Raw genomic sequence first — 24,211 nt, forward strand, 5'->3', positions numbered from 1 at the left:
ATTCCTCCCTGCTCTATTCCTCTATTATATATTACTCCCCATTTTTTAACATCTAGAATCTTCAAGGTTTGTGATCAGCAATGCTAAGTTCTCTCCCCCCTGCCATTCCAAATATGAATTTGGCAAAAATTCACTGAACAGCAAACTATTTACACCCCTTTAGGTTTAGTTTATTTCCATGTCCAAATATTTGCGGAGAACCCTGTTTCATGTAGAGTTAGACTACTGTGGCAAAAAATAAGCTGTTCATTGACAAAGCCCAAACTTTGAACTTTTAGATACATCACTACCCCAAACTGCAGTTTTAGTATAAAAATATTCTACAGGCAATACTATTGTTTATACCAACTCACTTCACTGGGTCCCAAATCAGGCTTCTTTGGCCCAGATTGTTCCTTTGAGGTAAGATTTCCAGCTCCCCATATCTTTGGAGGGTTCTGTAATGGCTTCTGAAGTGCTTGCCGTGGTCCCTCAGATGTTTCCCAAACCTTTGGGGGTTGGGTTTTTTGTTCCCTCTCTTCCTTGATGTGTGCTACCCACTGTTTTGCAGGTTCGTGTTTCTTTTGCTCCTCCTCCTCTCCAACACATGCACTCCAAAGCTTCACAGGTTCCGGTTTTTCCACCCTTATTTGAGCAACCCATGTTTTTGGACATTGTGGCTTTTGTTCCTGCTCTTCCTTCACTTTGCTCATCCAGTGTTTAGGGGAGGCCCGCTGTTCTCTAACCTGAGTTACCCATGGCTTCAGAACTTCCTCCTTGTGATCATCATCACCTTCCTTAAGATGAGCTTCCCAAGGCTTTGAAAGTTCCAGTTTCTTTCCCTGCTGCCTTACAGATTCCAGAGTTTTAACATAATCTTGTTTCTGCTTCTGCTCCTGCTCTTCCATGTCAACAAGCATTTCCCATGACTTTGGAGGTTCATTTGTTTTAACATGTTCCACTTCCCAAGGTTTGGATTCCTCAGGCTTCTTGATAGGGGAGTCAGCTTCAGGCAAATAGTGCCTATTAAGAAACTATACAAACCAAAGAAACTTAGTATTTTACCAGTACTCATCTTATTGCTAGCACAATTAAAATGAAATCATGCCAGAACGTTGTTGTACAAGAGTCACCCAACAGGATTGAATTGTACATTTCCAAAAAATGTTTGTAAATCTGTGTGACAGTGAACCGCCCTAAGATCTTATGATGAAGGGCAGTATATAAATTTAATAAATAAACGTCGAGATCTTCAGACATAAAGACAAAACACTTGCTTTCAGATTTACAAAATGTTACTGTGCCATCCTGAATACTCATTATATGGTTCTCTTATTGAGAACATCTGCTGTAGCTTCCTGGCTAGTTTATATCCAGGATTCTTGAAAGAGAGAAATATGCCTTGTTTAAGACCACAGCAAGGTAGATGGCTTGGTTCAAAAACCACAGTGATAGCACAGAAAATCCACATTGTGCTAGAGACTATGTCCATAAACCTTCAAAGTTAAACAGGCAGCTGGTTGTTAATTCTACCTCACTGCACCCTGTCTCAAAGTCAAAGGATTTATGGACTCCCATTTGGCAATTGCCTTTGCTGGAGCCTTGTTACAAATTTCTTCAAGTGGAGCTTTCTGAAGAGATTCCTGTATTATCTCCAGTTTTTAGTTCTAGCATCACTGCACTGATATAGCAAGCTATTCTGCAGTTTAACACTAATTTCTTCTACTGTAGCATATCATTTAATAACTTACCTCTTGAGGCTGTATCTCAGACTGAATGTGCTCCATTTGAGGTGCTAGGAAGAAGGATTGCATAACTTAGATTCAAGTTCTCACAAAGCCAAATGATAGAAAACAGTTTACTTCTCTAAGCATCCATAGCACATTCACTTATGCAGGGGATGGGGGGGGGGAGACACACCAAACAAAATGACTTACATTTCAGGCTAGTCTAGCAACCACCTCTTTGAGAATTTGCTAATGTCTAGTATTATAGTAAGAAGTCACACAACTTCTTCTGTATTTCTTACTAAATACATTTAGTAGGAAAGTTTAAAATTAATCCCCAACAGCTAGGACTGTTTTATTATTGTGGTACAATTGATTTTAACCAATAAAGCCTAAATAAGGTGAAGAGCAGAATATACATAACTTATTTAGCTAAAAATTTAAGCTATATAAATTGACATGAAAATTTAAGACATACATCTGAAGTACTGTATCAGCAGTTAAGAATTTAAGATTTCTACAAATATATTACCTGATTCACTGACATGCTCTGAATTTGAGGGTTGTCTTGTTCTTTCAGGTCTTTGCATTTCTTCACACAACTCAGGTCTTGTAGACAGTTCTTTTGATTCCTCTTTTACTGGTATGTTGGAAGGAGCAGGAGTTTTTTCAAAATAGCCAGAATTTAACAGTTTAGATAACAAATCCTTCAGGTATTTATCTAGAGGACAGAGAGTTGAATGTTAAGCAGATTAAAAGATCACAAAATGAGTTTTCAGTTTGGGGATATGACACCATCTCATCTTAAATAAAGATCAAACGTTTTTTCTTGGCACAATATATTCTTGGAAATGTTTTAAACTAAATGCTTAAGAGGATCTTTGAAATGGCAATGTAATTCAAGCATTTCAGTTAACCAAAAGACCAAAGAAAATTACAGTTGTGAACACGGAGAACATCCACAGAACACCCTTGATTTCAAGAACTAATTTGCTTATTGGTAAAAGACTGTCATATCCTCAAAGATTAAAAAAATAATAATGCAGTCTTGGGAAGTTATCCTGAGATATACTCTGAAGAATATATGCCTTAAACACAGGGATGCTGAACTTATAATTGGTTAAAAGACCAATTTCCCTATCCAGCAAATCTCCTGTAGTCACACCCATAAATGTGCTGGTCTACCTTAATTATATACCAAGATAAAACATGGTTCCTGCAGCTGTGGGAACTCACCTGCTATTAAACACTTAACACATAAATGCAATCCCATGTACAGTACATCTACATAATATTGTGGCTTGCTTATTAAGCAAAATGACTTCCCACCCATGATAACAGACTGAGCACAATGCCTCTAGCAGTACTTCCTCTTTGCATTCCTTGCACACACTCAAGGTCTGTTCTGGAGAGTTGGGAGTCTTCTGGAGCAGATTGTGGGTGCAGAGAGAGGAAAGGAAGAGGAGGTTCTGTCATGTTTGTTCATGCCATATTGGATATTGCCATAAATGTGCAATGGGGAACTACAGGCCTTGCTAGGGATCTCTAAACAGTTATAAACAATCTGCATTTATGTTGCCCTAACCAGGCAACAGCAGTTACTGGCCTAGAAAATAATTCTTTCAAGCAATGGAAGGAACAATATAAGTATGTTTCTGAACTGGAATAAATGTTCTAATCCCAGTCTTGCTATGAAGTATTTTGCCTGAAGACGGTAGACGTTAGATGCAAAAATATCTAAAGGCTACTCACAAGTTGTCCCAGCTACTGTTTTTTCACTGCCTTCTAGCAGATCCCAGAAGTAGCGTGATGATTGCTCCATTTGGTCTTCAACACTTCATGTCAGAGGGGAAAAATAAGTGTCAGTGCTACATCAAGAAAGTAATGAACTTTTACTTAAGATGGCTGTTTGATATAATAGGGATGGCAGAGTACCTTGTACCCTATAAGCAGCAACTGGTTTTTTTGCTCAGAATTGACTGACGTAATTAAAAACATCCTTTCGCCAGTTATGCCAACACCATTTCACCAATTTAGTTATAAACCACTTCCTATGAGACATTTTGAAACAGTTTAATGATAAAAACATCAGTTTTTAGTAAGTCTTAGTACCAGTTTAACAGGTACAAGTGCACAGTTTCTTTCAAAAGACCTGAAAGCCAAGTATATTTTGCCTGCAAATGCAAATTGTATTCCCTTCAGGCTATCTAATAAGTTTTAATAATAATAAGACTTGTAAGGCTCCATTCCAAGTTGAGCCTAAAGATCTGCCAAATCACTTGTTAAGCTGAGAAAACAAGTAATTCTAACTGAATTAATTTAGAACTGTTTCATTTTACTGTAGATAACTTCTTCAAAAACTATTTTAGCAACCACAAAATAGCCACAAACTGGTGATATTCAGAGTCCCCCTCCCCCACAAAAAGAGACAACACACATACACAATTCTCAAAAGAAATAAAATGTAGGGGTGTGTGGAGGGGAGAACAGGCAATTCTTCAACTAAACCAAAACACTCAAATTTTAGAACAACAATTTGAGCAGCAGGAGGTCTTAGCAGATGCCAATAGGGTCTCTCTTGAGGACAGCAACACTAAGGTTTCTGGGAACAATAAGCACATCAGCCTGGATTTGCCCAGCATGGCTTTGACTACATTATGGCAAAGTTCTGAAAAGGCTCAATTAAAAACCCAAATTTGCAAATTAGAAGTTGATACCACTGGTATCCCCAAGATTAGCCAGTAGTCTGTGTTGCACATGCAATATGATTTCATTTAGTGTTGCATATGAAGTCTCCTCATTCAGAGAACTAAGCCACAACATCTCAGTTCAGTCCTCAGAATACATATTATGGTGCTCCATTAGTTGTTCAGACAATTCTGTAAGTTGTCCCCTGAGTAGTATTTGCTTGAAGAGTTTTATGTTTATCCCAGTCTTTTTGGGGGATAAACAAGCATGTGAAAGCCACAAAGCCAGCTTTATCAGCCTTGTAACCCTAAGGCAGCTTTCCCCAACCTGGTGCCCTTGCTAGACAACAACTCTCATCATCAATCATGTTGACTGGGGCTGATGAGAACTGTAGACTACCACCACCTGGTAGACTACAACCACTCCAGGTTTAAAAAGGCTGCCCAAAGGAATAATATATATATTACTAAACACAAAGTTCCGTAAAACAAACTATGCCAAGCACTGAGCACCAGGATGGCTGGGCACTTGTTGACATGCTGTGACTTAGAAGGGATCCACTACCAGGAGTTGATTGGCTCCTGCCATTCTTGCCCCATCATATGTAAAGGAACAATGAAGCAACAGCAGCAAAAAGAAGAAACTGCCTGTCACTGATAGATCCAATTCCCACCACTATCTTAAGCAACAAACAACTGCTCCCTTAACAGTGGGTGCCCCCTCACTTTGCAGACAAAAACCTGCTAACCTCGCTCTCTCTGCAGTAAGAAAATGACTGCAGCAAGGAGGAAACAAAGCACCAGCAGCAAGGAGGCTGGAGGCAGCTCATCCAAAGAGCTATCCTGAAGGGGCCTCCTATGCGGAAAACTCATAATGTTTCAAAACTACACTTCTAATAAAGCTAAATGTCCAAATGCTAGCACAGATTCGCTTTGCAATTTAAGTAAGGACACATTTACTTACCTCACGCCTTCATTTCTTCCTGAGCAGGTCAATTTTGCAAAATTAATGAGGTAGTCTAGTTCTTTAGAAGACAAAAATATTGCGCCATTCAAGCCACATTTGAAGTCTTTCTGCACGTGCTCTTGAGTGAAACTCTGCAACACATACTGGACCTGCAGTACTGTGCGGAGTTTCTTCTTCTCTGCTTCAAGCTTCATTATACTCTCCCTTCTCTGTGCTTTCCTCTGTGCTTTCAGAAGCTGTATTAATATAAAAACAAAACAGGCATATTACACAAGTTCCTGACAGATCCAACCAGCAGCTGGACTGTAGCTCAGAGAAGTCAATCCAAAGTCTTACCTAAATCATCTTCCTAAATGAAGGTGCTAAAGATTTTTCCTCAAGTCTCTAACAACACCTTTCAACTTCTACAACCATTCCACTTATCATACAACAAATGTTCAAAGCTTAAGTTTCTGGATAGTGTTTCATATCAGGGTAGGATGGAATGACAGGGGTGTGGTAGAACAGGAGTACTCCATATCAATATTTTTGGCACTGATATGCAAGAAGGCACCGGACATACAAGAGTAGAGACCCAACTCCAGATTCTCAGACAAGTGGGGATGGGGGAAGGATAAAGAGAACCTGAACAAAGCCCGCCTCCCCTCACAAAGTGGATCCTAAGCCACACCGACCCATTTCTAGTCAATAATTCAATCTACTTACATCTTGACTAAGCCCAGAAAATGTCTTCTGAAGGTCTTTAGCAAACTCCAAGTTATGGATCACTTCATCATATTTTTCAACAGCTTCCTGTAATCAGCCACACATTATTATTATTATTCATCATCATGTATAAAGTGCCTAGAATTATGAAGGGCAGATGTTTTAAGAAGACTGTCCTTTAATGTACACAAAGCTTCCAGTAACATCTCAACTTCTGATAGTCATAAGGTGCTAAGACCTGAGGAGCAGTGTGAGCAACAGCCACTATGGCTAAATTATAAGGTGACTTAAACAGAATTTTAATTATGGAGTTTTCTGCCATGTACAGGTTATACAGTTAAAACCAATGATGAATTTTTTAGAAGATACATACAATGAAGGCTGCTATAAATCTGTCATTATTTTATTATTTTACTACTTACAAAAGCAGCTATAATTTAAAGAATGCTACATTATTATTATTATTATTATTATTATTATTATTATTATCCTTATTATCCTGTCTCACACCATGAGGCCCCAAGGCAGGTCACAACAATGTAAAATACAACATTAAAAATAGTTATGCCTCTCTTCTTATACACTCTTCTATCTCTTCTTATATAAAGGACTAGTTGCTCTTCCAGATGATGTTGCAGCAACTCCCATCAACCCCAGCTAGCATGGCTAATAGTCAGGGATGGGGTTCCCTATCAGTGATCTTGAGCAAACTGAGTAGTGCTATGCTAACAATTATCATGTTTACATGTGAAGGACTCAGCTCACTAAACCAGGAAGAAATCACCATCATAAAGCTCACAAATTTATTGCTTAACAACTATGGCTGGAGTGTTTAAGTAGCTATACTTCCCTTCAGCAGTTATTCATAATTCAGGGTTACACCATGGAAAATGGGTTAACAAAGGCCACATCTCCAACTCAAGATGCTCAGTGCTTACCTTGACCACAGATCCGGCAGTTATTTGACCTCTAACAAGCTGTGGCCCAAACTGCATCTATACAATTTGGTAAATGGCAATTAGACAGCACTTCCCCTGCCAAAGCAGTATTATCAAATATCACATGCCATAAGCAGCACTATCTTCTATCTCCATCAAAATGATGGAACCAGTCTGAACACTTGGTGTACCAATAGCCCCTTCGTAGCAACAATTTCCCAACCATTCATCCACTATGGTGTCATGAAGATCATGACATTTAACAACATATGCTCATATACCTTAGAATTCTAATCCAAAAAGTCTACTAGTTGTCAACCAATAAATTGTATCTTGCTGTATCAGAATAATCTGGCAATGGCAGTGGGGAAGGGAGGGGGCGGCAAAGGAACTATTGAAGAGATTTTGTGTGTAAAGCCCAAGCCATCCTCCGTAAAAGAATAAAAGTTATTGTTTCTCTGCGCAGTATTATAATATTTTTGTTAATGCTCACACACAATACTCAAACACGTAAAATTCAAAGTTCATGGCTTTCCTGCTGCCTCAGTTCATAATCAATCCTGTATAAGAATGGGAAAATGCAGCATCACAGTTACTATTACTGGAACTTAAAATACCTTTTCTATCCAACCACTGTAAAAAGAGCCAAGAGCCTGAGTCAAAAGGAGCCAACAGCATGAGTCAGGATGAAGATAGATCTACTATTCTCAGCAAAAAAGTTAATTATGTTTGATCATTCTGGAGCAGCTTACAGACCTTAGCTGAGAACAATTTTAAGATTTTAGTAGTTTGCTTTCCTATCTATTTTCTACATACTTTCCCGGCCATGTTTGGCCCAGAGGACTGCTTAAAGGTAGGTCCTGTAGCTCTATTCCCATAGCTTCAATAGGGCCTAGACACGACACAAGACCTCAGCTTGACTGGCACCACTGAAATCAATGTGCAATAACTCTTTGTTAAGATTTAGGTCAATGTATTTTGCCTAGGCATGAAGGAGCATCTCAGAAGTCTGTCATGAGCTGCTGAATTCATTGCTGCAAATGTTTGCAGCAATCTGAGATACAAGAACAGAAAGCTTACCAACTGATCCTGATTGAGGGGTTCCCCCTTTTTCAGACGATCTCTGTAGTCTTCTAGTTTGAGCTGAAAACATGTATTGAGCAGGTACAGGATTAGACCATGTATAACCAACTTATTCAAGTCTGGCCTATGATTAAAGTCTGAATAACATGGATGCCTACACATGCTACCATGCATTTATAGCATTAAATACAATAAAATGCACATCAAAACAACAATAAAGTAGACCTCTTTGGCAGACGTTTAACATTAGATTTTCACAGTTAGTTTAAGCAAGAGGTACACTATATATTCATATGAATGGCGAAGGTTGCTGTAGCTCAGGGTCAAGTTCTATAAAGGTGATGGCAATACAGAGTTTCAATGCACAAGAATTTTATAATATTGGAACCACTGTCAAGATAGTACCATTGGCAATATATCTAGTTACAGTTGCATAAGGTGAATGTTAGGTTCATAACAGCCTTTCTATGACATTCAAGCTCTGATAACTACTGCAGCTGGATGGCAAAGCCACCTTCCTGCTGGATTAGGTAAGGTAAAGGTACCCCTGCCCGTACGGGCCAGTCGTGACCGACTCTAGGGTTGTGCGCTCATCTCACTCAAGAGGCCGGGAGCCGGCGCCGTCCGAAGACACTTCCGGGTCACGTGGCCAGTGTGACAAAGCTGCACTGGTGAGCCAGCACCAGTGCCGCACACGGAAACGCCGTTTACCTTCCCACTATAAAGTGGTCCCTATTTATCTACTTGCACTTAGGGGTGCTTTCGAACTGCTAGGTGGGCAGGAGCTGGGACCGAACAACGGGAGCTCACCCCGCCGCGGGGATTCGAACCGCCGACCATACAATCAGCAAGTCCTAGGCACTGAGGTTTTACCCACAGCACCACCCGTGTCCCACCTGCTGGATTAAGACTGGCTAATTAAGCATGAAACTACTACTAGTCATGTAGGTTTCTTTATATACTTCCATTAGCACCTTAGAAACCAGGTAAGTTTGTTATTGGTATGAGCTTTCGTGTGCATGCGCAATTCTTCAGAGTGTGCATGCACATGAAAGCTCATATCAATAACAAACTTAGCTGGTCGCCCAGGTGCTAGTGAAAGGATTTTTTTTTATTTTGTTTCGACTACGGCAGACAAACACGGCTACCTACCTGTAACTATCTTTATATACTGACAGCAGTGACAGACTGCATCAAAATTCAGTAGACAGTTTAATTTTGGCATGCACTCTACACTACACACAAAGCAGCATCCAACCTTTAGGACTTAGTGGGCTAGTTTGGAAGCCAGAATACCACACTGGCAAAATTGTAATTGAAAAGTGGAAGTAAAAGATGTGGGATTTTGCCATTGTAGCCACACAGGGAACACATGAACCTAAAACTTGTTCTCATCACAGTAACAATAGTTTCTCATGCCACCTGAACCAACTCAATACTGACGGCTCATGCAAATTACATGCCACAGCAGAAAGTTCTTATTTCTCTCTACTCATAAACTCTAGCCATTATATTTTATTAATCTAATTTTGAAGGCTGGCAAGTTATCTTAAGTGAAATCAATTTAGTTACACAGCGTTTCACACTTCCATAAACAAATATGGGCCTTTCACCTCAAAGAGCTTACAGTCCAATAGACAATGGCAAGAAAGAGTGAATGAACAAACACAGCAGTTTCCTTTGGTACCATTTCTCTAATCTAGGAGAGATACATACCTTCTTTTTCTCAATGTTCCTGATCTTGTGTTTCATGCAGATAAGTCCATTATCAATGTAAGTCTCATACGCCTGGGAAGCCGTTGCAGCAGAACTCAAAGCTGCCTGCAGGGGGCTCAAAGGAGGCTGATTGTCCCCATGAGGGCCCTGAGTCACCTGCTGCTTGGCGGGTTTCATGCTCTTCTCCTCTGCTTCCTCAGAGTGGCATGAAGGCGAAGTGTGGCAAAGCGGGGACTGTGAAAGCTGCACCATTGAAACAGCTAGGGCTGCAAAGAAACTGGTACTGTTTAGCTTTTCCCTCACAGCTGCAACTTCAGCATCCAGTTACTGTTAAGTTTCTCATCTACACAGTGAGCATCGAATGTGCCTTTTATGGAACATGTACCATTAGGGAACAGGAGAGGCATCCAGAAACCACTATTTCTCTGTTCAGATAACCTTACAATTGAGAGCACTTTAACATCCTCATCCATAATCTATTCTAGATGGGGGCGGGGACTGTTTTAAACAGCTGCAGACCTACCAGCATTTGGATCAATAAGATTCCTGAAGAAGGGGAGTCTCTCCCTTCTTTCCCTATTCCAGTAAGATGCCAGCTAATACTAATCACCATCCTAAACTCTTTGCATGCATGTACCAACTAGAAAATCAAATCTATATGCCACTTTCCTAAGCAAGCAAGCAAACAAACCAACAAACCTACTGGAGGCTTTAGCCCTCCCCACCTGCACTAGAAACAGGGTCACAAATAAGGCATCAGCAATTCCTCACGCTGGAGACAGAAGCTAGCAGAGGAGTGCCTAAATGTCTTTTCAGGAAGAACACAAGACTTTCATTATGTATTTCTAATTGGTTAATTCACCTATGTACCGGCAGAAAAAAATTACTTCCAGAGGGGAAGCCCTATGGGTCAGTTGCAGTGTGTGTGTGTGTGTGTGTGTGTGTGTGGAGTTCACACCTGCATCAAACACAATTTGAGAAAGATGCTAGGTTACCCATTACGAACAAATTGGCAGTTGGGAAGCAGGTGAGCAAGACATTTCCTCATTCCTTACTGAAAATGCATGGGCAGTCGAGCGCTTAAGGTTAAAAAAAACCCAGCCATGTCGAGGCACTCTGCTTAAGTCGTCCTTCGTCAGAAGATTCCAGGGCATCACACAAAGCAGCGAATGAAACAATTTGGCGGCACGTCGCCGTTCTGTTCGAAGCCCGTCTCGCTACTTTCAGTGAGGGGCGAATGATATTGCAGCCCCCCCCCCAACACACTCACTAGGGCAATTAATACACATTCACACGTGCGCTTATTCCCAGGCAAGCAAGTGCGCGCAGGACCGAGGCCTCAAAGCTCCCTCCCCTGAAAGGGCGTCCAGAGAACAAGGCGCAGCTTGCCTGGCAGGGAAGGGGAGCAAGCAGGGCGGCGACAGAACCTGCACCACTGGAGGGGTTTTGTGCGGCGTTTTGTTCCACGAGAGGAAAAACACCGGGGAATTCTGTCCGCTGTCGGGAAGGGAGGGTGGGAAAAGAGGAGGCTGTAATTATGGGCTACATCCAACTATGGATAAAAGGAGGGGGTAATAAGTGACGTCGAGTTATCTTCTCCGCTCACGGAGGCGCGAGTCGCTCCTTCCCTTCCCCACGGCGTTCCCGACCACAAACGCCACCAGCCCCCGGGATACGCCGCCCCATGTACTGCCTTCCTTTCCCTCACACCGCCGCCTCACACACGCGGAGGAGGCGGCATCTGTTTCCGTGCCGCACGAGCAACCGCTGCCTCCCACTCGCCGCACCCCGCCCTTCGCCAACTCACCTCAGCAGCCTAAACTCGCTCAAGCCCACCCGCCGGCCGGCTGGCCTCCCGGCTTATAAACCCGCCCCGGCAGCGGGGAGATAAGGGGGCGGAGCCTCCGCGGAAAAGTCACACGCCGGCCACAAGCCGCCCAATCAGCCGCCGCGGCAACCGCGTGGCCTACTGCCGCTCGCGCGTTCGGCCCCGCCCCCGCGTGACATGCCGGACCGTTAACTGGTGAGGAGAAAAGAAGGTTGTGAGGTGTCCGGGCGTCCTCAAGGAAGGTGGTGTGTTTGTATGTCTCGGTCAAAGGTTCCAGTCCTGACCAGGATGATCTACACGTTCAGACGCACACACTCACATACAGTCCCCTCCCATACGGTGTTTTAAAAGCATCAAGCAGCACTCCAGACCACTTTAAGATGCACTAAGATCACTGAAACCATATGTTTATTACGGTTCCTTTAAAAAAAACAAACCCCAAACCAGATCAAAGTGATTTGGTGTCTGGGTTGGTTGGTTGGTTGGTTGGTTCCACCCCGGCCCAGTCGATCAGACATATTTGCAATGCGTGCACTATATAGCACACGCATTCATGTATACACAAACACTATAGATAAATATGCACAGAGAGAGAGACAGAGACATAAATGCACAGATAAAGATGAAAGCAGCAGGCAAAACTGGTGCTTTAACTAAGGAATGCCACAAAGTGGGGAGCAAGCTTTGAAGTTTCACATTGGGACTCCTCTGTGTAGTCTGAATTCTAAACAGAGATACACACCTGCTGGGGAGGTGCTGCCTAAGGGAGGGGGGGAAAACTCCAGCCTGCAATTTGGAAGATGGAGCGGAGGTGTTATGCAAACTCAGGATGTTTGTCTACTCCGAAGGAGGTTCCGCTGAGATGCTCTTAGGTAGGTAGATGCTGGGCTGCAGGGAAGATAGCATTTTAAAAACAAAGCATAACACAAACAGCAGTAGTAGCACAAAGCAACAGATGTTGAGGTTGAGTGGCCAGCTGTCATGTTGAGATTTCTGCCTTCCAACTCTACAATTCTATTATTCTATGTAGCACATTTCTGGGACTAAGTCCCAGTTAGGTTACAGAACTTGCTTCTGAGTAGACAGGCACAATAAATTGAATTAGAACATGCTGCACTTCTTTTTAAAAACAGTTGACAGTTTTAAAGGCTGAGGCTTTTCCAATGCATTCAGTAGGAACTTCCCCCTCCTGTCCCCCCCCCCCGGTTTTATTTCATTGATGTTATTGTAGGTAAGATATAATGCTGCTAATGCTTTTTTTTTAGTATTAGCCTTGGCAATGCACGTAGTTTATTGACAGCTCCCATAATTCTTTGGGAGAAGCCATGAATGGTTAAAGTGGTATCATAATGCTTTAAATGTATTGTGTGAATGTGCCCTAAGTCTTTTTACGAACAGCAGACATTTTAATGTTTTGGATAAGAGCGGCAAGCTTGAATGCAATACCAATGACATTGATCAGGTTAAAATGATTGTACATTTATTTTCTGTATCATACATGAATAAAGTTATAACTGTTGTTTTCAAAGCTTTATATTATAGAGAACCCTCTGCTGACTTGCATGCATACCATCCTTAATAAGCGGTAGACAAATTGCTAATTTGTATGGACGGTCACTTTTAATACTGGCAGCTTTTAGGAACAGTTTGACCTCTGAATAGTTATCACCATTATGTTGAATATTCAGGTCTAAAATAATGTAAGAAGTCGGTGTCATTTAAATATGAAGAGCCACACATTAACAAACAGGTAACCCTATTCCAACAAATGGACTACCCTTGGAAAACAGTGGATCCATTGTTGCAACTGCAGAAGCACACAGTGGTGCCATTAGGGCAGGGCTTTGTGGGCAGATGTCCAGGGTCCCATTCAGCTGTAAAAAGAAGAAGAAGAAGAAGAAGAAGAAGAAGAAGAAGAAGAAGAAGAAGAAGAGTTTGGATTTGATATCCCGCCTTTCACTCCCTTTAAGGAGTCTCAAAGCGGCTAACATTCTCCTTTCCCTTCCTCCCCCACAACAAACACTCTGTGAGGTGAGTGGGGCTGAGAGACTTCAAAGAAGTGTGACTGGCCCAAGGTCACCCAGTAGCTGCATGTGGAGGAGCGGAGACGCGAACCCGGTTCCCCAGATTACGAGACTACCGCTCTTAACCACTACACCATACTGGCCATACTGGCCATACTCACCATACTACATCATACTGCTCTAAAAGCAGAACCGCACTTCAGTGCAACTGGGCTGGCTTACAACATTTTGAAGTAGAATCACAGAATCATAAAGTACCTCAAAGGTCATCTAGTCCAACCCTCTGCTGAGGCAAGTAAAACATTTCTATCTAAAGTAGCCTTTGCCAAACTGGTGCTCTCGAGATGTTGCTAAATTATGTCTCCCATCAGCAAAGCTCACTAGTGACTTTGAGCCAGTCACTCTCTCTCTCTCAGCCAACCTACCTCACAGGATTGTTGTGAGGATAAAATGGAGAGGTGATGAAGTGTGTATGCCACCTTGAGCTCTTTGGAGAAAAGCTGGGATACAAATGTAATAATAATAAAAAGGATGGGGGGGGTGCCAACTTAATGCCCATGGGTGCTATGACACTCATGAAACACTTGAGGGGCCTCAAATTCTAAGGTTTCATTAGAAAAAAGTAAACCGATATCTCTCCTAGAAAGTAAGTTATGAAGCAAAATGTACTGTACTCTCCTGAGTGATTTCTGTGAAATGAGCTAGGCTGACTGCTCTCACCTGTCAGGGTTTTTAGCCAATGAGCAAAGCCAGCTGAGATTGATACATGAGTTGTTAGAACACCAGGCAATAGGAATCCCTGGGCGTGGCTGTAGTCCTTTCCCCTTTAGAGCACTTTTCCTCTTTCTGCCTTATGTTATAGTAATCCTTGGAATCTCTGTGGTTTGGCTTTTCATCTTTCCTTAAGCAACCAAAATGCATCTTTCCTGTGGTGGGTTCATTGGATATCAGGTAGTTCCTGGAAGTTTTGTTTTGCAAATACTACTGCTCAATAAACATGAGTGGATGTTAAGGAATTGCCCCCAACTCCCATAAGACAAATGTGAAAACTTTCCAGAGGCTTAGCCATGTTTATTGCTGTGTAGGAGCTAAAGACCAGACACTCAGTAAGAATTTACTGTATAGTTAACTTACAGTACAATTGTATGCATGTATACTGATGCAGATTAGCTTTTGAATTAGGACTGGCTTTGGTGAAAATCAGGGTTCTTGTACCTTTAACAGCTGTATGGCTGGCAGAAATTCAACAGGTTAAGACTTTTTTAAGTATAGGAGCATAGTATGGGAAAAGCTTAACCATGACTGTGCTGTCTCTAATTTTTTGTTATGCTGTGCCTCCCATGGCATTCCCTAAAAAATAAAAATGTGTGCACTGGGTCCCAAAAGCCTAGTGACCCCCGATATAGGATCATCAGATTTACCCGCTGCCTGACATGGTATACCACTTCGATAGCTTCATTCAGCTACATGTGTAAATCAGACTTAAGCAAAAGTGCAGGTTTTTACCACCCTCCCACGCTGAAGCCTTAATAGAGCCATATATTTTTGTTCTCTAGGGTTCAAATAAATTTTAAAAGATTTATCTATTACACAACCTGAGAAGGAGAATTCTAATGTACAGTGGTACCTCAGGTTAAGTACTTAATTCGTTCCGGAGGTCCGTACTTAACCTGAAACTGTTCTTAACCTGAAGCACCACTTTAGCTAATGGGGCCTCCTGCTGCTGCTGCGCCGCCGGAGCACGATTTCTGTTCTTATCCTGAAGCAAAGTTCTTAACCTGAAGCACTATTTCTGGGTTAGCGGAGTCTGTAACCTGAAGCGTATATAACCTGAAGAGTATGTAACCCGAAGTACCACTGTATTCTACACTGATATACTCCTGGGGTAAATGTTAGGAAACTGTAATGTGATCAATACAGCTTTATGGAATGGGGAATCAGCTTTATGGAATTGGTAATACAGAGTTTGAGGCTTATGACATCTATTGTTAAACTAAGGCTTTGAACTGAATTTGGTGGCTGAAGATTCTCTGAAAGATTCTTCTTTGAAGAGTCATGTTCTGCATCACATTTCAATGATCTTAATGAACCGTGTCATTCATATTTGTTTTAGAGCAGTGGTGGCCAAACTTGGCCCTCCAGGTGTTTTGGAACTACAGTTCCCATCATCCCTGACCACTGGTTCTGTTAGCTAGGGATGATGGGAGTTGTAGTCTCAAAACATCTGGAGGGCCGAGTTTGGCCACCACTGTTTTAAAGGAATGAAAGGACCTGCATGAAATTTCAGAGATATTGCCTACTTTACATTTCAGGGAAGTTATTTAGCTTCCAGAGTATTTGTATCACAGATCTCTAATATTTTATTTATGTACACAATAACTGTGCTCTTATTGCTAGCTAGCCTCAGTTATCCCTTAGATCAGGCATGTCCAACAGGTAGATCGTCTACCGGTAGATCACTGGCTCCCTCCAAAGCTAAAAAACTTTGGCTCCCCTAAAAAAAAACTCAACATCTTTGCCCTGCACCCCTAAAATGACCTAAACCACAAAACACGGCTTTCCTTCCTAAAAAAAGCTCAACAACTTCTTTGAACTGAACCCCCCAGAAGGGAGTTTTAAACTCTGTGAGTATATCGCAGTCTCTTGGATGTTGGCCACCCCTGCCTTAGATCATTGGGAAAGCTCTTTACTTGATTCCTTTCAATTTCAGCACAAAGTCAAACGTCACCTTTGAGCATTTCTTTGCAAAGAATAAACTCAGAAATTAAATTCAGTTCAGCCCTTCCTGGGCTTACGTTTAACACTCCTTGGTTTTATCAAAGAATTGTATTTCCAGTTTTAAGTTCTACAGTCCCAATACAAATAGAAATAAATACTACATGTTGCTTTATGAATGAAATATCAGAGGGCAGAGTTGGCAGCAGGAATGAGGGTATGACGTGGATGTGCCAACATAGTAAGAAAGTTGTCCTGCATGCACAATGTTTGTAGGTGCTTTTGTGACCATTTCCTATTTTGCTCTATAATGGAGGCCTGCCAAAATGGAATGCTGCTGTGTTCGCAAAACTGTCCAGCAGCCACTTACTTGGAACAAAAGTGACAGAGGCCCGTATTGTCAGGAGCACAAAGAACAGCTCTTACATCATTGCAGAGCTTTCCAAGAGGAATTAGAAAATGCAACCATGAGTGTCCCCTTGCTAATCTTTGCCTTTGCCTTACGAAAGTTCCTGCTGCCAATCATGTCCATGCCAGCCCAGCATCTCCAACTGGACGCATGAGGCCTTGGTTCTCAGTTGGCATCTCATTACATGGGAAGATCTTGTCAGCATCGCCCTTGAGCCAGTGCCACCAACTGGAATCATCCACTTCAGCCCCGACTGGGCTAGGCGAGCTGGGTAGCACTTCCAGAGACCACCTTCTGCTCAGGAACAGGTCAAAGTGCTGTGGACTCACAGCTTAGAGTTGTGAGCACCGGATTCACTTCCACAAGAAGACAGTCGTCGCACAGCAGAGTACAGCAGACTCTAGCAGAGTATATAAACAACTCGGAGAGCAGCTCTGTAGAATATCTTCTTTATTCTATAACTACAACTATACAAACTATATACAGAGCTTAATAGGTCTAAGCATAAATAAATGCTGCACTGCACTGAGTGTCTGCAGCTGCTCTTAGCAGCAACACACGATCTCTACACACGATCTCTAATACTCAGTCTCTCTCTCTCTCTCCCCCCCCCCCACACTGACTGACTGACTGACTCGGTGCTGGAGCAGAATAGGTAGAGAGCAGAACATGCCTCCTCCTCTCTGGAGAATCAGCAGACTCCTCAGGAGATTCTTGGATATGGGAGGGGTGAAATCTCCTCATCCTCCCCCATTTCATCCAACCATTTCAAGAATCTTTAACATAACTGCAATTTATACACACACTCCAAAAGTTGTTCTCTGCTTACAACCTTGGTTAACACATTTGCAGGTATCTCTCTCCCCCTTTATCTAAGACACTTTAACACATCATTAAACAGTTACTGCAATCACTCTGTGTCTATCAGGAAAGAGTTAAATCATAAACCTCAATCTGTAGTACACACAAAATGCACATTGTGAATACTCAAATGAATAAGCAGCTTCTAGAAAAATCTTCATACGCGTTTCTTCTTCTCAGATGCAAATTTACATTACTCATTTAGGCAGATTTGAACAAACCACTTTCAGTACTCAAATACACGCTTGCTCCTTCAATCCTGATCCTTTAAACATATTATACATGAACCACTTTAGGTCAGGTAAGGAAATAAATAAAGCGTTTTGTACTATTAACTCTCAGTACACTTCATGCCTGGTTTAAAAACCCCACCAGAGTTGCTCGTGACCGCAGCCTTTGCAAACTCTTCAGAAAACCTTTTTGGTGGTACACCCTTGGTTGTTCTCTCGGATCTGCGCAAAACTTTCTGATCCTCTTGTTCTGGTGCTTCCTCCTCTTTGGGAGAATGGGGAGCTAAAGTATATGAAGCTGCTAAGTCTGAGTCTGCGTCAGACTCTCCTGAGGCTTTTGGGCTCTGATAAGCTGTGCCACCACCTGAATCTACATCGACATCAGAATTATCATCAGCTGCAACAGCACTTGCCTCCCTCTTAAATGTCTTTGGCCCTTTTGCACCATCATCACAAATGGGATGGCACTGAAAAACGCCAACTCTGTCCCATTGTGGATTGTCCTCAATACTCCTGGTCAGCCTTATGGTTTTCGTGTCTGTGATCAGGACACGATAAGACCCTTTCTCATATCCTAGGAAAACACCATGTTCTCTACGCTTGCTCAGTTTGTCACCCTGTGAGGTGTGCACCCAAACCTCTGACCCAAAAATTTTAAAATGCTTTACACATGGCTTCCTTCCGTGAAGCATCTCATATGGGGTGCAACTTACAGCGGACTGGTACCTCCTGTTATACACGTGACAGAAAAACGAAAGAGCTTCGGCCCAAAAGGGATTGGGCAGCCCCGAATCATGTAACAGTGTTCTGATTCCTTGCTGCAGGGTCTGGCTTAATCTCTCACATAAACCATTCTGCCAGGGTGATCTGGGCGTGGCCGTCCTATGCTCAATGCCCTGTTCAGAAAGAAAAGCCTCAAACTCCTCTGAACAAAACTCACCTCCCCTGTCAGTGAAAAGACAACGTACGTTCTCATTATGTACATTTCTGAGCCACTTAGATGCCATTTAGATGCCATTTCTGTTTGCACCAATAAGAGAATTAGCTCAGTACAGTGGTATCAAAAATCATTCCACTTAATATTGCTCTAGTAGGGTGGCCACCCATCAATGGATAGATCCTCTGAGAGATGGTTGGAGCACTTCAGCAGCCCTGGTTCAACTCAGACACTCCTATAAAAGAAGAGAGAAAGGGAGTTATTACCCCTCCGCTCCCCTGCCCCACACTACTGCTGCTCTTGCTAAACAATGATTTACCATTTGCTTTGTGCAGGATTTATTACCGTACTTTTATTTAAATGTGACACCTAATGTTTGTTCCACACCTATAAGATATCAACTTTTTAGTGTGGTAGCACCTGTACCATGGAACTCCCTGTCTATTGATGTTACACAGGTGCCCTCATTGCACAGCTTTGGGTGCTTACTTAGAAAGAAATACCATATTTTTTGCTCTATAAGACTCACTCTTTCCCTCCTAAAAAGTAAGGGGAAATGTGTGTGCGTCTTATGGAGCGAATGCAGGCTGCGCAGCTATCCCAGAAGCCAGAACAGCAAGAGGGATTGCTGCTTTCACTGCGCAGCGATCCCTCTTGCTGTTCTGGCTTCTGAGATTCAGAATATTTTTTTTCTTGTTTTCCTCCTCCAAAAACTAGGTGCTTCTTGTGGTCTGGTGCGTCTTATAGAGCGAAAAATACGGTACCTACTCAAATACCCATTTCTATACAGTATTTGCTTTTAAAGCTTGATCTTATCTATATTTTGAGAATTTCATGGCTATCATTTTAAGTTTTTCATTGCTGTTTTTAATGAATATTGTATACTAGTGGTTCCCAAACCTTCCCCCCTAAATACTGTATTGGCCCAAATACAGTGGTGCCTCGCAAGACGAAAAGAATCCGTTCCGCGAGTCTCTTCGTCTTGCGGGTTTTTTCGTCTTGCGAAGCAAGCCCATTAGCGGATTAGCGCTACAGTATTAGCGGCTTAGCGGGCTTAGCGGATCAGCTGATAAGCGGCTTAGCGATCAGCTGTTAAGCGGCTTAAGGATCAGCTGATAAGTGGCTTAACGATCAGCTGATAAGCGGCTTAGCGATCAGCTGTTAAACGGCTTAGCCGATCAGCTGATAAGTGGTTTAGCGGCTTGGGAAAAAGGGGGGGGGTAGGAAAAGACCCCGCAGGAACTCGCAAGACATTTTCGTCTTGCGAAGCAAGCACATAGGAAATTCGTTTTGCGAAGCACCTCCAAAACGGAAAACCCTTTCGTCTAGCGGGTTTTCCGTCTTGCGAGGCATTCGTCTTGCGGGGCACCACTGTATAAGCTACACCCACAAATAAGCCACACCTTTAAGGGGGAAATAGAAAAAAGACAATACCTGAATATAACCCGCTCCCTTAAAATTGGAGAGAAAAAGAAAAGTCACCGTGGTTGGCCTGCACTGATGCTTTTCTGGCACCCTAATCGCCCTGACGCTCAAACCAACCAGTGGGTTAGGGGGGCAGTGCCAGCGCTTGTCACCCCGCTCCCCAGCCCGACACTTTTTTCCGAGCATGCCGCATGCCCGCCTCCCAGCACTACCACCCTCAACAGGGGATAGGGGGCTGGATGGTGCTCGGCGCCCCGCTCCACAAGCAGGCGCTGGTGCTGGACCCCCAAGTGTGCCACGCGCCAGCCTCCCCAATGCTTCTGCAATGAACAGGGGGGTGCGGCCATTGCTGGCACTTAGCACCGCCTGACCCTCCAACACCGGTCAACAGCCTCCCAGCAAACCATCTGGGGGAGAGTAAGCCAATTTTTGTAAGGTTGCGAATTTAAGCCGCACTTTAACTTTTCATGGTTGGAATTGGGGGGGGGGGGGAGTGCAGTTTATATTCAGGCCAATATGGTAATAGAAACACTTTAAAACTGTTAAAAATAATGAAAATGAACAGTAAAAAGGATTAGGTCCTATCAGCATCTACATATCTGGATAGGCTTGCCTGAACAAAAATATTTTAAGCAGGTGCCGAAGAGTACAGTGAAGGCACCTGCCAGATGTCAACGGGGAGTTCCCAAGTGCAGATGCTGCTATACTAAAGGATTGATTTCTTACTCATCCAGTTGCAATTGTTAAAGTTTGAGGGCTATCAAAAGTAGGACCTTTCCTGTGGGTGGTGTTCCAGTGCTATTTATTTCATCTGCTGGCATGTTTGCCTCGTACCTTCATTGCTACTTTATAGGTGGCAGAGAAATCTGCCCAATTCTTGTGGTCTTTTACTGAGTTAAGCTGCTGTTATTGCTCATTTATTGTTTCATCTATTGTAGAGTTCAATGTGTTTATTATACTTTTTAAATGGATTTTCTTTTATAACCCTTATTGAGGTCATTTGTCAAAAGGCAGGTTATGACTGTTATAAATAAGCATGCAAGCAGTCCTACCTGGGGAACAGGGAGGGAGTTAGCAACTGCACAGCGCAATGAGATTTCTGTAACTATTTCAAAACTGATCCAAATTACCAAAGAGCTGTTGCACTTGGTTCTCTAAGAGCAGAATCAAGCCCTAATAAAAGGTAAAGGACCCCTGACAGTTAAGTCCATTCGTGGATGACTCTGGGATTGTGGCGCTCATCCCGCTTTACTGGCTGAGGGAGCCGACGTTTGTCCGCAGTTTTTCCGGGTCATGTGGCCAGCATGACTAAGCCACTTCTGGCAAACCAGAGCAGGGCACGGAAATGCCGTTTACCTTCCCACCGGAGTGGTACCTATTTATCTACTTGGACTTTGACATGCTTTCGAACTGCTAGGTTGGCAGGAGCTGGGACCGAGCAACAGGAGCTCACCACGTCACAGGGATTCGAACCGCCAATTTAGACCACAGCGCCACCTGCGTCCTAATGGACGTGTCATAAACTTTCCCTTTACCTGAGGCTAGCATTTGGGAGGGTTTTTTGAGGACTCTGAAATTCAGCTTATTTCGTCTATGCAACTGCCTTTCTGCAAGTTCAATATAACTGTTAGGTAACTAGAATCCACTTTTTATATTTCAAAAAGCCTCCAGCACTTTCTTGGTTCAGTATGTGTGTCATTCACTTGTGATCTCTGAGGTTTCACATAATGATTACTCAATGTGTCAAGCTTTTTCTGTGTGCTGTGTAGGAACAAGCAAAGATGGAGAGACATAGGCATGTTTTATTTCCTCTTGGCTCAAAAGAAGAAGGATCTACTGAAAGCAGAATCCAGGACACTTGACTATTCAGTCAGGGGGAGGAGGAGCTTTTTTCCTAGAACCTTAGGAGCAAATGGATCATAGAAAGGATAAGCGTGCACTCACAGGTCATTACATTCCCTACCCGTAAACAATTTGCGCTAAATATAGCAGCATGCAACTTTTTATTAGAGTATATTTTCAGCCCTTAATTTTTCTGATGTCTGTTTACTGTTATATAAGTTTAGATCTGCCTCAATCCATTCCATGAACCTCAATGAAGCCATAGCATTTTATTCTGAACGAGTCTTTAAAAATAATATCTAGGCCTAGGGTCATCGTCCATGGAAGCCCGTGAGCTGCCCTAGGCCCCAAAATTAGTTGGGGTCAAAGATGGGCCTTAAAATGGATTTTATTATTTGGGAACCCCTTAAAGCCTAAATAAATACAGCTTGGCTAGCTGAGAGTAAACACATACGTATTTGGGTGCATCTGCTCACAGAGACCAGTCCTGTTAACATCCGAACTCACACAAGAACGTAGTGCTGGCCCAAGCCTTGAGATCGGCAGCAAAAGCCCTTCTCAAGGTCCCACTCATCAGTAAAGTCCATCATGTGGTGATTTGAGACAATCTTCTCTATAGTAACACCTTGTTTGAGGATTACCCCCCCCCCAAAAGGTGGCAAATCAAACTTACTGATAGATTTTTTTTGTTGGAAAGGTTTGGAGGAGAGATTTCTCTCGTAGGAGTTAGCACAATGGCAATTGCTCCAAACACATTAAAACTTGGTTAGATTTACTTAAATCTGCCCTCATCCACTTTAAACAAATGTTCTCCACAAAAATACCTAGGCTAGACTTAGTCAGAGTTAGCTTTGCAAACAAGTGAAATTTTTACTCAGTTTCAGGAGTTACAGCAAACAGGGCTGTGGCTTTGAGCCTCACATTGAGCAAAAAAAATAAATCCTGCATTGCAGGGGTTTGGACTAGATGGCCCTCAACTCTACGATTCTAAGTTGGCAGTAAAAATAACAAAGAAAGGGGTTCCAAACAACATAAAAAGAACTTTTGTTTCCTTACAAAAGAATCATGCAGTCTTTGCATTAGCAAAGGTATAGGCTATAAAAATCTCCTTTTAGAGATACTTTTCTTTCACGTGCAGAATTTGCTGACCTGGGAGCCAAGCCCATGGATCCTTTCTTCCAGATAGGCAGAAATAAGGGGGGAAAACAGAGACTGCTGGTAGCCTGCCAAGCCCCATCCACTGGCAACTTGACTTCAGCACTCAGGTCAACCCTTTCATGCATGCAAGTAGCTTTTATTTATTGCGTGTTTCTTGCTTTATTATTGCATTGTGAGCAGCTCTAGCTGTGATCATAACTGGGTGAAGTATGGTATGTAAATGAATCAAGGCTTTTTTGTTATTGTAGTTAATTTTGAAACCTATGTCTCACTTCGCAAAATTTCAAAGAGAACATTATTTTTGTCTCTGAATAAACTTTGGGTAGAAGTCTTGTTCAAGCATTTGACTCAAGCACTTTTGTGTGTAGAAGCCACCCATACCGACCTCACCCCACAGCATCCCAGTTGGCTACAGACTTCACTTTGCTGTGCAGAGTAGAACAACAGAACATGCGAAGACCCCCCACCATGGGAACTAATAGCCGGTTTAGCATGAGCTGCCTGCTTCTTTGAATGCATGGAGGCAAATGCCTGCACAGGTCTAGAGTGAGACTGGAATTCTATATTAAACTTGCCTGGATCAGAGTTCAGTGGGTGTTCTTTCCAAATAAGATATAGATGACATTGTGCTGTGTGACTGAAATGACTGACCCCCAGACATACCGTATTTTTCGCCCTATAGGACGCACCTAGGTTTTTTTTGGGGGGGGGAATTATTCCCCCCCCCCAGCTGCGGCTTCAGCACGCCCCGCGCTCCGGGCAGCAGGCTGCTATCTGCAGCCTAGGGAGCCCTGCGGGAACTCCCGCAGGCTCGCTGATAGCTTCCTGAAGCCTGGAGAGCGAGAGGGGTTGGTGCGCACCGACCCCTCTCACTCTCCAAGCTTCAGCAATAGCCTGTATTCACCCCATAGGACGCACACAGATTTCCCCTTCATTTTTGGAGGGGAAAAAGTGCGTCCTATAGGGCGAAAAATACGGTA

The 24,211-nt window shown here is 42.8% G+C and overlaps 1 protein-coding gene across 1 annotated transcript in view; it reads right to left on the minus strand.

The window, feature by feature from the left end:
- The window catches only part of CAPRIN2 (caprin family member 2), a 26,268-nt gene extending 15,217 nt beyond the window's left edge, over nucleotides 1-11,051 (minus strand). The window contains 11 exon segments of the mRNA XM_081023947.1: nucleotides 354-1,013; nucleotides 1,731-1,774; nucleotides 2,239-2,427; nucleotides 3,459-3,541; nucleotides 5,358-5,596; nucleotides 6,066-6,152; nucleotides 7,004-7,060; nucleotides 8,084-8,146; nucleotides 9,803-10,068; nucleotides 10,858-10,884; nucleotides 10,887-11,051. Coding sequence (XP_080880073.1) covers nucleotides 354-1,013; nucleotides 1,731-1,774; nucleotides 2,239-2,427; nucleotides 3,459-3,541; nucleotides 5,358-5,596; nucleotides 6,066-6,152; nucleotides 7,004-7,060; nucleotides 8,084-8,146; nucleotides 9,803-10,068; nucleotides 10,858-10,884; nucleotides 10,887-10,956 — 1,785 coding nt within the window. The 5' untranslated portion in view covers nucleotides 10,957-11,051.
- Between the last annotated feature and the right edge of the window lie 13,160 nt (nucleotides 11,052-24,211).

The sequence above is a fragment of the Podarcis pityusensis genome (assembly GCF_964106645.2).
Source record: "Podarcis pityusensis genome assembly, chromosome: 10".
NCBI classification, from domain to species: Eukaryota; Metazoa; Chordata; class Lepidosauria; order Squamata; family Lacertidae; genus Podarcis; species Podarcis pityusensis.